Source organism: Aegilops tauschii, chromosome 3 (genome assembly GCF_002575655.3).
Source record: "Aegilops tauschii subsp. strangulata cultivar AL8/78 chromosome 3, Aet v6.0, whole genome shotgun sequence".
NCBI lineage: Eukaryota > Viridiplantae > Streptophyta > Magnoliopsida > Poales > Poaceae > Aegilops > Aegilops tauschii.
The window spans coordinates 51,825,014-51,837,502 of record NC_053037.3 but is presented as its reverse complement, the minus strand read 5'-3'; the positions used below and the strand labels follow the sequence as shown (position 1 = coordinate 51,837,502).

General features: G+C 48.2%; 1 protein-coding gene across 1 annotated transcript; it reads right to left on the bottom strand.

Annotated features, from left to right (window-relative positions):
- Positions 1-211: 211 nt before the first annotated feature.
- On the bottom strand, positions 212-1,606 carry LOC120975547 (uncharacterized). Its single transcript, XM_073511576.1, has 2 exons — positions 1,327-1,606; positions 212-962 (listed from the first exon to the last, which is right to left on the bottom strand). The coding sequence occupies exons 1-2, from the start codon at positions 1,513-1,515 to the stop codon at positions 531-533; spliced, it is 621 nt and encodes a 206-aa protein (XP_073367677.1). The 5' UTR covers positions 1,516-1,606; the 3' UTR covers positions 212-530.
- Between the last annotated feature and the right edge of the window lie 10,883 nt (positions 1,607-12,489).

The window sequence follows — 12,489 nt, the reverse complement described above, 5'->3', positions numbered from 1 at the left end:
GTCTACGCACCCTAGGGCTCCCCTCCGGCCTCTTGTGTCTGATGGCTTTATATACCCCCAAAATATCCCTCAGAATTATTGACCAATTACAGTGAGCCCCCCTTTTCTCTCTCGGTCTATCACAGGCATTAATTCAAAAAATTCTCGATAAATTTCCAACAACAGATAGATTCAAAATTTTGTATTGATAGGACAAATCCATGGGGCAGCAGATTCAACTTCTTTATTTATTGAGAGCAAGATAGACATACACTTGAAAACAACATACAATGGCTACAACATCAACCCAACAATAAACTGGCATATCATCCCCACACGGACCTACATAGTACTCCAAGACAATTATATGTCTTGAAGCTCACATATTTGTTCTTTATCGAGACACACCACAGGACATACGACCACATACAATACACACAAAAGACGTAGGCAAGGATGGAACTAAAAGAAAATGACGCTTCAAGTTCAGGCCGTACGTACGTCTTAATGATTCATCTCTTACCATCTGCCCCCCACATGAAGATTTTAGTTCAATCCTCGGAGGGTTTTGCGACTCCGCTTGCTTCAGGGCAACAAAACCATGTAGCAGGGCTGCAGAGGCAATCCTCAGAGGGTTTTGCGACTCCGCTTATTGGAGGGCAACACCACCATTTTTCAGGGGTGCAGATGCAAAACTCGGAGGGTTTTGCGACTCCGCTTGCTGGAGGGCAACACCACCATGTCGCGGGGCTGCAGAGGCAATCTTCGGAGGGTTTTGCGACTCCGCTTGCTGGAGGGCAACACCACCATGTAGCAGGGCTGCAGAGGCAATCCTTGGAGGGTTTTGCGACTCCGCTTGCTGGAGGGCAACACCACCATGTAGCCGGGCTGCAGAGGCAATCCTTGGAGGGTTTTGTGACTTCAGAGGTTGAGCGCTCCTGCTCTGCGAACTGCAGGAGCGGAGCCGATGCATCAGTAACTGCCTGTTGGAGTTAAACACGACTCAATCCCCTGTTAGTCGGTACGTGTTTAGGTTGGCTTGCATGCATGTATCCGAGTAGTACAAGACTTGGTCTCCGAGTAGTATTGTCCTGGATAACTAGGTGCTAGCACTATTTATATGCGTGTAATCAGCCATGTAACTTGTACCGTGGGTTTGTGAAGTAATACAAATCAGAACAGGCTCGATACGAGCCTGTGGCAATACGCCGGCTTCGTGTGCATGCGTGTTGAGTATCGACCAGAATCGATCAATCGTGAGATTGATCAGGTTGCTAGCTATCTTCTGCTAGTAGCAAGTAGTACACGTCCAACTAGAAGCAATCAAGCTTGGTGCTAGTTTGGTACGTGAGTCTCTAGCCAACTTGGGGCAGGATCCAAGTTAATCAGCGTTGCTTCGCTTCGTCGTCGTTTGTCGTCGATCGTCACCGTCGCTGCCGGAAAGTACTCGGTGCCGGCCAAAACTGCCATCATCTGGCCCATGGTCAGGACCAGCACACAGAGGGCAGCTAACTTGAGACCATTAGCGAAAGCCATGACGACCGTAGCTAAAAGCTCGATAAGATTGTATATATTGTACCGTTCTCGAAGATTGGCGAGATGTGTGAGTGAGGTGTGAGATGTTACTAAAACTTCACTCCCTTTTATAGACATCTCGTGAGCGTGCACGACCCCAGCTTACATGTTAGTTAATGATATAGTAAATCAGTTGGCGTAAGCGTTGCGAACTGTTCGGTTTGGTGCCTGTACGTGCCAAAGCTCGTTAAGCCATCTCTGGCTACTTTGATATTGTCCAATCACCATTTGACTAAGACATCTTGTCCGAGTGCATGCATGTGGGTTACATGAAGAGATCCATCACGTTCGTGCACGCAAGTGCCACATTTTACAAATTATAAAGGCCCCTTTCACAGTCTTCATATTGAATCAGACGTTTGAAAGTATCATAAATTATCTCGATAAAAAGGTTTTGTGTACTATAACCATCATTAATAACAACAATCATTAGATCGCACATATTTCAATGTTTCTAACTTATATGCAATTTCCGTTAAGAGAATATGACCTAAAGAACCCCTGATACTAAAAAATTATCAATCTTTGCCCTTGTAAAAAAGAAACCAAACTACCCAAACACCTACTTCTATCTGAAAAAACATATATTTCTCTATTAGCCACTTATGGCATCTCTAAGGCGGGCCTGCAAACCTCCCACAATCGTCCGGATCACGCTATCCGGACCGCGGAAGTCATCCAACGCCGGTCTGTATCGGTCCGAACGCGATTTCTCCCACAAACCGGAGACACAAGTGGGGGAGGGTTTGTGGCAGTCCGGACCGCCGCCAAGCCCGCTTCTGACCACCCTGGCCCATCAAAAAACCCTTTCCCCTTCCTGCGCTCCCGCCCGGCGCCACCTGCCCGCATTCATGCCGCTGTAGAGCGCACGGCTCCGCACTGAAGATGGCTTAGGCGGACGCGGCGTCTCACTGCCTCCGCCATTGAAGCGGCGCGCCGGCCGAGGGCGTCGGCCGCTACACGCGTGGCTGAACACGCCTCCTCGCCGTATTCATACACCCCCATTAACTTTGTGTGGAAGCCGAGAAACCTACTCCAACCACACGCCCGTTCATGAGCGGCCAACATTAAACGCAACGCCGGCCGAGCTCCTACTGTCCGCCCTCTATTTAAACGAGGGCAGACGTCGGGCAAGAAGCACACCCCTCCACCGCTTCCCCAATCTCCCCCTCAACCACTCTTTTGATGGCTTCTGAAGAGCAGTTCTCCGGCATACAAGCCAGCTGGGTGGCCGCCGAGCCGGCCGGATACGAGCGAGGCAGCTCACTGCTCCACCTCCCGAGCCTCACCCGACGGAGCAAGTTGCCGCCCCAAGCCGCCGCGTGGTTCAGCAACTCGCCGCTCCAGGCCCACTCGATGAGGAGTGGCCAGTTGCTCGACGCCGGCACGCTGGCACGGGCGTCATCGCTGTTGTCGATGACCGCGCCTCCCGCGTCTATGGCCGCGCCATGCAGGCAGATGTAGAAGTCGGGTGCGCCGAGAGTGACGAGTCGGTGGCCGGCACCTCCGCGTCCGCCACCATTATCGAGGAGAAGTAGAACACGGGAGTTCGCCGCCGCTTGGGTCCCACAAAGGCCACCGCCGAGGCGACATCGGTGTACACAACCGGTGTCTTGTCCAGTTCTTCTCTTGCGAGCACCTTCTTGCTCCCGCATGGGCTTCACGGAAGCGTAGGCGCACCCTCCCCCTATCGGTGAAGGATCAGCTGCGCGTTCACTCTGATGAGCAGTGGGGAAGCGAGCCGTCCTTTGCGCTGAAGCATATATCTCCGGGGGTCCCGGCAGTCCGGTGATCGGGCTACCAGACATGAAGGAGACAAAGGGATCCGCGGGCGGCGATTTAGATTAGGTATTAATTATACCTTCAGAGCCAGACTAGCGCCGTTGATGTAAATGTACTGAAATCCGTCATGTTTATATGAAAATCTGGCTTTTTTATATGAAAACCGTCATGTTTGCATGAAATCCGGCCGTGTTTGCACGAATTTCTTCGGTTGATTTGAGTTGTTATGAAAATGTATGCGGCTAGCATTGGATGGCTGTCTTCCGTATCCGTGTCCGTGGACTGATCCCACCTGTCCGCGGACGGATGCGGGAGGTTTTTTCCGGGTTGCCGTTGGAGATGTCCTTATGCCATTATATAAAAGCCAAGCCAAATAATTACTCACATATACAATTATAAAAAAATAAGCACAAACAGTTGTTGTCTTGGACGATTACACATGCTTAAGAAAATCTATATAGACCAGTCACATATGAATAGCCACTGTCCCGAGGACGTGGGCTGCAAGCCTGCAAGGCTATACCTCGCTATAAGAAAAATCATGTTTCGGTGTTGTTCTTGTGTGTGGTTCGTTGTTCTATGGCATCTCTGATCTTGTGCACTTCCATGTGTCATCTACCAATGTACCAGTACTTTTTTTTGAAGCACCAACCGTAGAACAATTGTTCTACGGTATTTTCTATTAATATAAAAGATATTTACAAATTATACAGAAGCAAGGAGCAAAAGAATCTATCCTATTCCAGCTTTTTCTAACATGTGGACAGATACAAGACTAAAAACTTCTTAAGGCATCATTCTAGATGATCCCTAATCCACTTTTGCAAGGTGCTTAGATGCTTTGCTTTTATCCTATGAGCCAAAAGGCTCAGATCTTCTTTTTAGTCTGAACTTCCAGCATCTTATACTGTATGCTTCATTTCTGAATTTTTTTCCATTTTTTTGACACCAAGTTGCCCAGCATCCTTGAATGATAATCTCCATGGCAATGCCTTTGGGTAAAAGTTGGGAAAGGAGTTGAATGTCATCTGATGAAGATATTCCCAGTTTTCTTCTAGGCAACACACTGTGCCAATAGCTTTGAGCAAAATCTCAATCCCAAAAGAGATGTCTCAAAGTTTTTTCTGTCCGATCATTACACATCACACAGTCATAACAATCCAGATGGAAGCTTTTCCTGTTTAGCAGATTCCTCGTGTTGACTCTGTCATGTAGTAACAGCCAGAAGAAAATTTTATGCCTAAGCCTACATGCATTTTTCCATAGCTTTTTGAATATTATTTGCTTCTCCTGCTGTGGTATCAAGTTGTAGTACATTGTAATCAGGTATCAAGTTGTACCAGTACTTTCGATGGTTTCCTATTAACATCTTTCGATGGTTTCCTATTAACATGAATGCTTAATCGACTAGCCCAACGAGAGCGTCGAGGATAAGAACGACGACGGACCATGCATGCAAGATTGCAAGTTGCATGCTTTGGTGATGTGTACCCACCTCTTCTTTTTCTTCTTCTTATCCTACTATAATTGCAAGAGAGCGTCGTCGGCCTTGCAATTTCTTCATCCGCATTTAAGGAGCTATCTCGATTCATGCATGCTCGAGTATACTTCTTTTCGGGGAAAAAAAGCTCGAGTACTTGGACGTACGAGAGAGTGGTGATCCTTTACATCGCCCATTAGAGCAACTCCAAATGGGGCGACCGTTTGGGTCGGCGCGGACAAAAAAGTCGGCCCAACGCGCCGACCCAAACGGACGCGCGTCCGCTTTCGTCTGTCTGCCGACCCATTTCCGGCCCATTTTTGAGCCGGATTTGCGTCGGCGTGGACACAAGACGGACGCGCGCGCTCCCCCTTTTTCCTCACCGGGCCCGCTGGTCGGTGGCACATTGAATTGGCCTCTCCATATCAAACAGCACACCCTCGCCCGCCTGCTTCGTCGTCGACGCCGCCGGCCATTTTTTCCGATAAAAATGGATACATAGGTAGTTCTAGCGTACACAGATAAAAAAAGACCAACTACTCGTCGCTTTCCGACTCCGACTCGGTAATGTTCTCCTCCGACGCCTGAATGTAGGCATCAGCATGCTGCTCGTCTTCGAAGTCCCAACCCGACGTTTCTCGTAGCTTCAGTTTCAGTTGAGCGGCCTGCTTCCGCGAACGCTTGTCCTCCCGATAGGCGGCTCGCTCCGTCCTCCTCGCGTCCCTCTCCAACCTCCTTTGCTTGTAGAACTGGCGCTCGTCGACGATGTCCTGCGGGAAGCGTTCGCGTCACACCACCATGGCTTCCACGTCCATCTCAGCGATGGCGAGGCGACGCTGCCGCCTCCGGTGGACACGACGATCCTCGCCGGTGAAAAGCCGCGGGAGAGGCGCCAGATCCTGCGCCCGCAGGCTCGACACGTCAGGAAAATTCATATCCGGACGAGGCCTCAGGAGGCGCCACGCCGCCACGTCGTGCGCGCGGGCCGCCTCCTTTGCGGTGTCGAAGGTGCCGAGGATAAGGCATTTCTAGCGAAACCAGATCTCGGAGGAGAAGGCGCCGGAGCGGCGCTCGCGGACTCCACGAAAATCCGAAGCGTCCAGGCGGCGGATCGATATGGTGGCGCAGAGGCGGCGAGGCTAGTGAGAGGGGGCAAGACGAGTGGGCGGCGGACAGAGTGTGGAGGGAGTGCCTTCTTATAACGAGCGCCGGCAGCAGCGCGCGCGAACCTTTTCCCACGCGCTGGAGCGCGAAAACCAACGTGCGCTAGGCCGCTTTCCCACGCACGCGAACCTTTCCCGCACGCTGGAGCGCCAAAACCAAGGCGACGGCATAGCCGCTGGCATGATCTAAAGCGCGCACGGTTATGAAATGAATCGGCCTGTTAGGCGCACTGCCGACCCAAAACTAAAAGAGGACGGACAGCAGACGGGCGGCCGACCCAAACAGACAAAAAACGAAGAAAACACCATCCATTTGAGTCGACCGTTGGAGTTAGCTTACATCGCCGGCATGGATAAGAGACGGGGGAGGCCACGCTGCTATAGTTCATTTCATGTGTCCCCGTTCTTATCCTAAGAGCATGTCCCGTTGCCATCCACAGTGGCCGCTTTATTAATTTATTTACTCCCTATTGCATGCATATGGGCGTGGAATTATCACCACACGCAATATTATTATTTGACATTTTATCCCTCGTGCATGCTTATGGACATGTATAGAAAGCAGAGAATTATCAACACATGTTACCTTGAGGAGCCGTATTTATCAACACATTTTACCTTGAAGTAGTGTCAGGGCATCTCCAACGGCGACATGCAAATCTCCCGTATCTATTTGGACCGCGCAATTCGAACCGAGGAAACCATCTAACATGGTCTTGTACCGGTCCGTGGCACGGTCCGAACGTGTTTTCTCCCGCAAACCGGAAACAAACGTGGAGAGGTTTGCGGGAGTCCGGACCTCCATTACGTCCGCCTCTAACCATCCTGGCCCACCAAAAACCCCTTCCCCTCCCGCGCGCACTTTCCACCCGTCGCTAGCTACCTGCATTCATACTGTCATAAAGCGTGCCGCTCCACGTTGAAGGCGGCTCAGGGCGGACGCGACCTCTCACTGTCTCTGCCGTTGAAGTGACGCGCGCTCGCTGCACGCCCGACTGAACATGTCTCCTCACCGCATTCAAACACCTCCATCAAACCCGCGTAGAAACCGAGAAACCTACTCCGTCCACACGTCTGTTCAGGAGCGGGCCGACATTAAACACAACACCGGGCAAGCTCCTTCCGTCCGTCCTCTATTTAAACCAGGCCAGACGCCGGGCAAGAATCGCACCACTCCGCCACTCACCATCTCCTTCTTCCATCATTTTCTCCACTCTTTCAATGGCATCCGACGAGTAGGAAAAGCAGTTCTCCAGTATAAAAGCCGGTGGATGGTCCACTGAGTCTGGCGGATGCAATGGGTATGAATGCAGGTCCTATTTCTATACCCATGGATAACTTTTTGTCCCATACCCTTGCCTTAATAGGGTTTTTACCCGCAGGGTACGTGGGTAATGGGTACCCATTGCCATCCTTAGATGCAAGCGAGGTAGCTCGCTGCTCCACCTCCCTCACCTAGCCCAACGAAGCAAGTTGTCGCCCTAAGTCGATGCGTGGTTCAGCAACTCGCCGCTCCAAGCCAGCTCGCGGAGGAGTGGCAAGTTGCTCCAAGTCTGCACGGGCTTCGTCCCTGCCTCCGACGACACCGCGCCGTACCGCACCTTCAATGCCTGCGACCGCATTGTCCGCCGTTGACGCGCGCGTAGCCGTGCCATGCAGGCAGAGAAAGAAGTCGGCTGCGTGGATGTCGACGAGGTGGCAGCCAACACGTTCGCGCTCGTCGCCATCATCGAGCAGAAGTAGAACACGGAAGGCCGCCGCCGCTTGGGTCCCATGAAGGCCACCGCCGAGGCGACGCCGATGTACACAGCTGGTGTCTTGCCCGGTTCTTCTTCAGCATAGACCATCGTCGACCCCCGCCTAGGCTCCATGGAGGAGGAGGTGCCCCTTCCCCTTCGGATAAAGCATCAACGGCGGTTCCACTCTGATGAGCGGTGGGGAAGCAAGCTGCCCTTTGTGCTGAAGCATATACCTCCGAGGCTCCCGGCAGTCTGATGATCAGGCTGCCGGACATGAGGGAGACAAATGATCCGCTGTGGCCGGCTATAGACTGATGTAGTGTATCCGTGTCGTGGGAGTGTAGCTCCGCGCGACCGTACATGCACATAGTTATACCTTTTTAGTTAAAATATGTTCAAAATGTAGACGTTTTCGTCTGGTTTGTATGGAATCCGTCATGTTTATATAAAATCCGGTCGTGTTTGCACGAATTTCTTCCGGTTGGTTTGAAGTGTTGTCAAAATATATACGGCTACCTTTGAATGGCAGCCTCCCGCATCCATGACCGGGGGCTAGTCCCTCCTGCCCGCAGGTGGATACGGGAGGAAATTTGCGAGTCGGTGTTTAAGCCTTCATAATGGACACCGTAAATGTCCGCAGACATATAGGAGAGGGAGCCATCCATTGGTACCCCACGCATTTTTCATAGTTGTCTGGTCCCATCCAATGCCATGCACTGGTTTTTGAAGAGAGAAAGAGGGGAGAGAGGAGAAGACGTAGTGTGTGGGGCACATGGCGACTTTTGATTCGTCATCTAAATATCCAGACTCCTTCACTGCTCTAGGAGATTTTCTTTCAATATAGTGAATTTCGGACTAGTAGTCTGGTACATGGACAGTTAAAAGACCACGTTGGGTAGCAAAAGCAATCCGGACACTGCGGTCCAAAAAAATGTATATGGACATTTTGAGAGTCTACTTTGAAGATGCCCTAAACCCACATAATGGCACGTTTAGAGTTTTTAAGAAGCGCACCTTCCGGTTTGTAAATACCACACGTGTTCCTAGATTAACAATTCGATTAATGTAATGCGAGTTGTGTATCATTAAAGTTATATCATTAGAATGTAGGCCATTATAAGTTTCGAATGGTAGTACAATTTTTTTTGATATATAAACTATATTAGTTTGGTCAAATTCTCAGTCCAGGGATACACATGGGTCTTCCAAACCGGAAGAGAGGGAGTATAACAAAGAGGTATTAGTAGATCTTCGCTTAGCACCTGGGTGAATGGATCACCCAATTTTGCAAATGAACCCTCACTGACAGGTGAAAAATTGCCTCGAGTGACGAGTTTTACGACCAAATTCTATTTGACGAGTTTGTCAACATAGGGGCACAAACATCCATGTCGCTAGTAGCTAAAGTTAGCCCAATTCGATGGTTCCCGTTATTCATCCATTGCGCCCATACAAAGACTTCTTTTAAAATTTCTGGTCTTATGTTTCCTTTCTCTAGGTTTTCCTTTCCAGTTTTAATGTCAGATGCCTAAAAATGTCGGTAGAGCAGCGGCTAACAACATATTACACTCGTTGGTCAGCAAAAAGGCAAGCCGATAGGATTAAAAGAAATCAGACTGATGAAAATGCAAGGAAATGAGATCCGGCGGCCGCAAACACTAGTAGCCTGAGATGTCCGGAAAGATGTTCAGTTTTAATGTCTTTGAAAGCAAAAGAAGCCAGCCGAGGTAGGGATTAAAAGAAACCAAACGACCAAAAATGCACAGAATTGAAAATCCGACGGCCACAAACACTAATAGCATTAGATGGTCTGAAAGATGCACAGTTTTAATGTCTCTAGATATGATATGTATGGTAAAAAGCCCTAGAGATACACAAAGAAGTAAAAAAACTACTATTTGCTTTTTCATAGGAGAAATCTACATTTTGGCCACTAGAAAGAAGAAAAGTACGACTCTAGTAAGTCCCGGAGGGACAAAACGTCGAGTCCGTCGCGGATCAGCTAAAGACTAGCCCATAAAGGGAGGAGCTCGGTCGATTTGAATAAGGAGAGTAGACCGTTACGAACTCATATTGATATAGTTAATTGTCTACATGTGCGCCCGACGCCCCTTTTGTCCAACCGCCACAATTACATTGATCAAGATTTGTTTCCGATTGACATTGCAACTTACTAGAGTTTGTACCCTTCTAGTTTCAAGTACTACAAAAGCTCAGCGATATCCTATTGCCGACCGGTCGAGTTAACTAGTTAGTAATTTCTTTCATTGTTGTATGACAAACTCATCAGCCGCGCTTGTAGCCAGTCAAGAAACCTCATTGCAGACATGTCTAATTTGATTGTCGTCGGCTTTTTAGTGGATGTAAGGGCAGCGACAACCTTCGATGGTCATCAACGCCAAGGCGCCAACCTAGCCAGCAGGAACAACTTCAAAACCGAAGGTAGAAACATGAATTGTATGAAATAAAATCTTGTTTTATACTAAAATGCAATAGGATATTCTAGTTTTTGTGGTCATAAAGAAATTTATACTAAAATTTTATACTTTATTGTACATAACTTAGCATATTGTAGTGGTAATGAGTACATTTTTTTTATCACTTATTGGCATTACTTAATCATATAACAAAGTTGTTACATATTAGTTTTAATGGTATTTGTTAAACAACCGTAACATATATTATTGAGAAAGACTTGTGTTGTGCTAGATTTAATTGTATTTTGTAATAAAATTGTGTTCTTCATTTATTTTTTGGCAATTGCGTCAAGTACATCTCGTGTATCATATTTATGATAGAAATGTCTAAAGCATTTGGCCTGAAAGTTATCACAATAGCAATTTTTAGTGTTTGATTAGGTAAGTGTACTTGTAGAGTATAAATTGAACCATTGGCATGATTGTTTTAACTCTTCTTCCTAGTCAAATGTTTCTTGCAATTCAAGATACGTTCAGTAATAAGCTAACAACACGATATTTGGTATTGAAATACGTTTAGTATTCACCGGCAAATAAAAAATGTAATGGATTTCAGAGGCACTTGTAGAGGATAAACTAACACCCAGTGTCTCTTCTCAAGTTGGACATTAATAGGTAGGCTTTCAAATATGTTCGATGGGAACATTTGTTCGATCTTATGCAGAGAAGAAGGTTCCCTTCGACGTGTTTTGATTGGTTGGCATGGTGTTCTAGGCAGCTAGCATGGTTGCATGAGAGATGTCTTTGTCAGGGGGATACTTGTGGCCGCTCTTGTTTGTTCCCGCTATTTATCTACTTCAACACGTTCTAGACATGGCCACGGCCAATGTTGCCCTTGACAGATTGCGAGGTCGGGATGCTTGTCCCGGCACCTGTTTATACACAGACAGTGCAACTTTTTTTGTTGTGCCTGCTGATCCACTTATGCACATTCTACACTTGTATGGAAAGATCCAGAGCTTGCTTTGGGTGGGTTAGGGCTATCTTTGCGATGATGTACATATGGATAGTTTCTATGATGTGACTACCATAGCAATGAAAGATTGCAATTGTTTGGTTCTCTCCTTGGATTGAGGGACACAAGCTGAAGGATATCATGACGTTCATTTTCGCAAGCTCTAAGTGCAAAAACCCGCAAAAAAAAAAAACTCAAAGTGCCAAAAGATCATTGCTAACAGAGCTTTGGAGCATAGCCACAGGATTAACAACATCAATTTCAGCACCCGCAAAAAACAACAACATCAATTTCAGCTTGGGTCTCTCGGCCCAACACATCAATTACTATTTGTTAATCTATGGGTCAAATTGCAAGACACCTACCTGGCTACCTTAGCAACGACATCGTCCAGAACCTCACCGCTTCGGGTAGGTACCCCGGTGCCGTCTGCATACTATTCACAACTTGAGACAAATTATGTTTTGGTTTTTATCTTTTTTGTGCGGCTGATTGGTTGTAAGTGAACAGGGTGGCCGAGTTGTGGCTATGTCAATTGTGTAAAAGGGAAGGGAGTCAGCCGCACTTCTGTTGTGCAAGTGTAGATTTCTAGGTGCATTTTGGTTGAGATTAAAGTTTGGCTATGCCTTGATGAGATCAATACCAAGCATTGCAACAACTTCAAATCGGTCATGGATTGGTGGTGTTCCATGATCATCATCAATGGCATCATGCCCGTCGTTTCAAAAGGATACACCAAAGCTCATTTCAAAAAAATGGAAGAAGAAAAAAAAGAAAGGCGTGGAGAAATCTTATCTATATGTCGGCCGGCCACGGGAAAGAAGTAGAATACGAGTCCAACTAACAAGTCGATCGAGCAGCAACAAAGCTTAGCCGCCCATCCGGGAGAAGGAGCTCGCCCGATTGGAACAAGAAGAGGAGACGCTGACCGACCGACTCGGATGGACACACACGTTCGATCGCCTGCATATATTGCAGCCGTCTAGCTGCTTGTACGATTCCGTCAGGTCATCAAGAGCGTAGGTGAAGTCCTCGAGGAGCACCACACCACCGCCCACCGGTCGACTCCACCAAGAGCGAGCAGCTTCTGGCGCTTGTGGGGGCAGCGGTGATCCTCGACGAGCAGGCGCGGTCGGGAAGACGCCAACAGCAACAGCTTCTGGACCTCAAGGCGGAGCTGAAGAAGCATCAACAAGCTGTACAAGCGCAGGTCAACATGCTGCTCAAGGAACGCAACGGGAAATAACTAATCACCCTGTAATGCGTGCTGCTCCCTTCATGTTGTTACCGATACGATCTCCATTACCTAGAAAGTATATCTCCTTACCTTGGCTTAGTT

Excerpts from the sequence above, each read along its gene's own strand:
- LOC120975547 (XM_073511576.1), bottom strand. The coding sequence starts at position 1,515 with ATGGCTTTCGCTAATGGTCTCAAGTTAGCTGCCCTCTGTGTGCTGGTC. Across the intron at positions 963-1,326 it reads CAAGTTGGCTAGAGACTCAC|GCAGTTACTGATGCATCGGC; the intron begins GTACCAAACTAG and ends TAACTCCAACAG.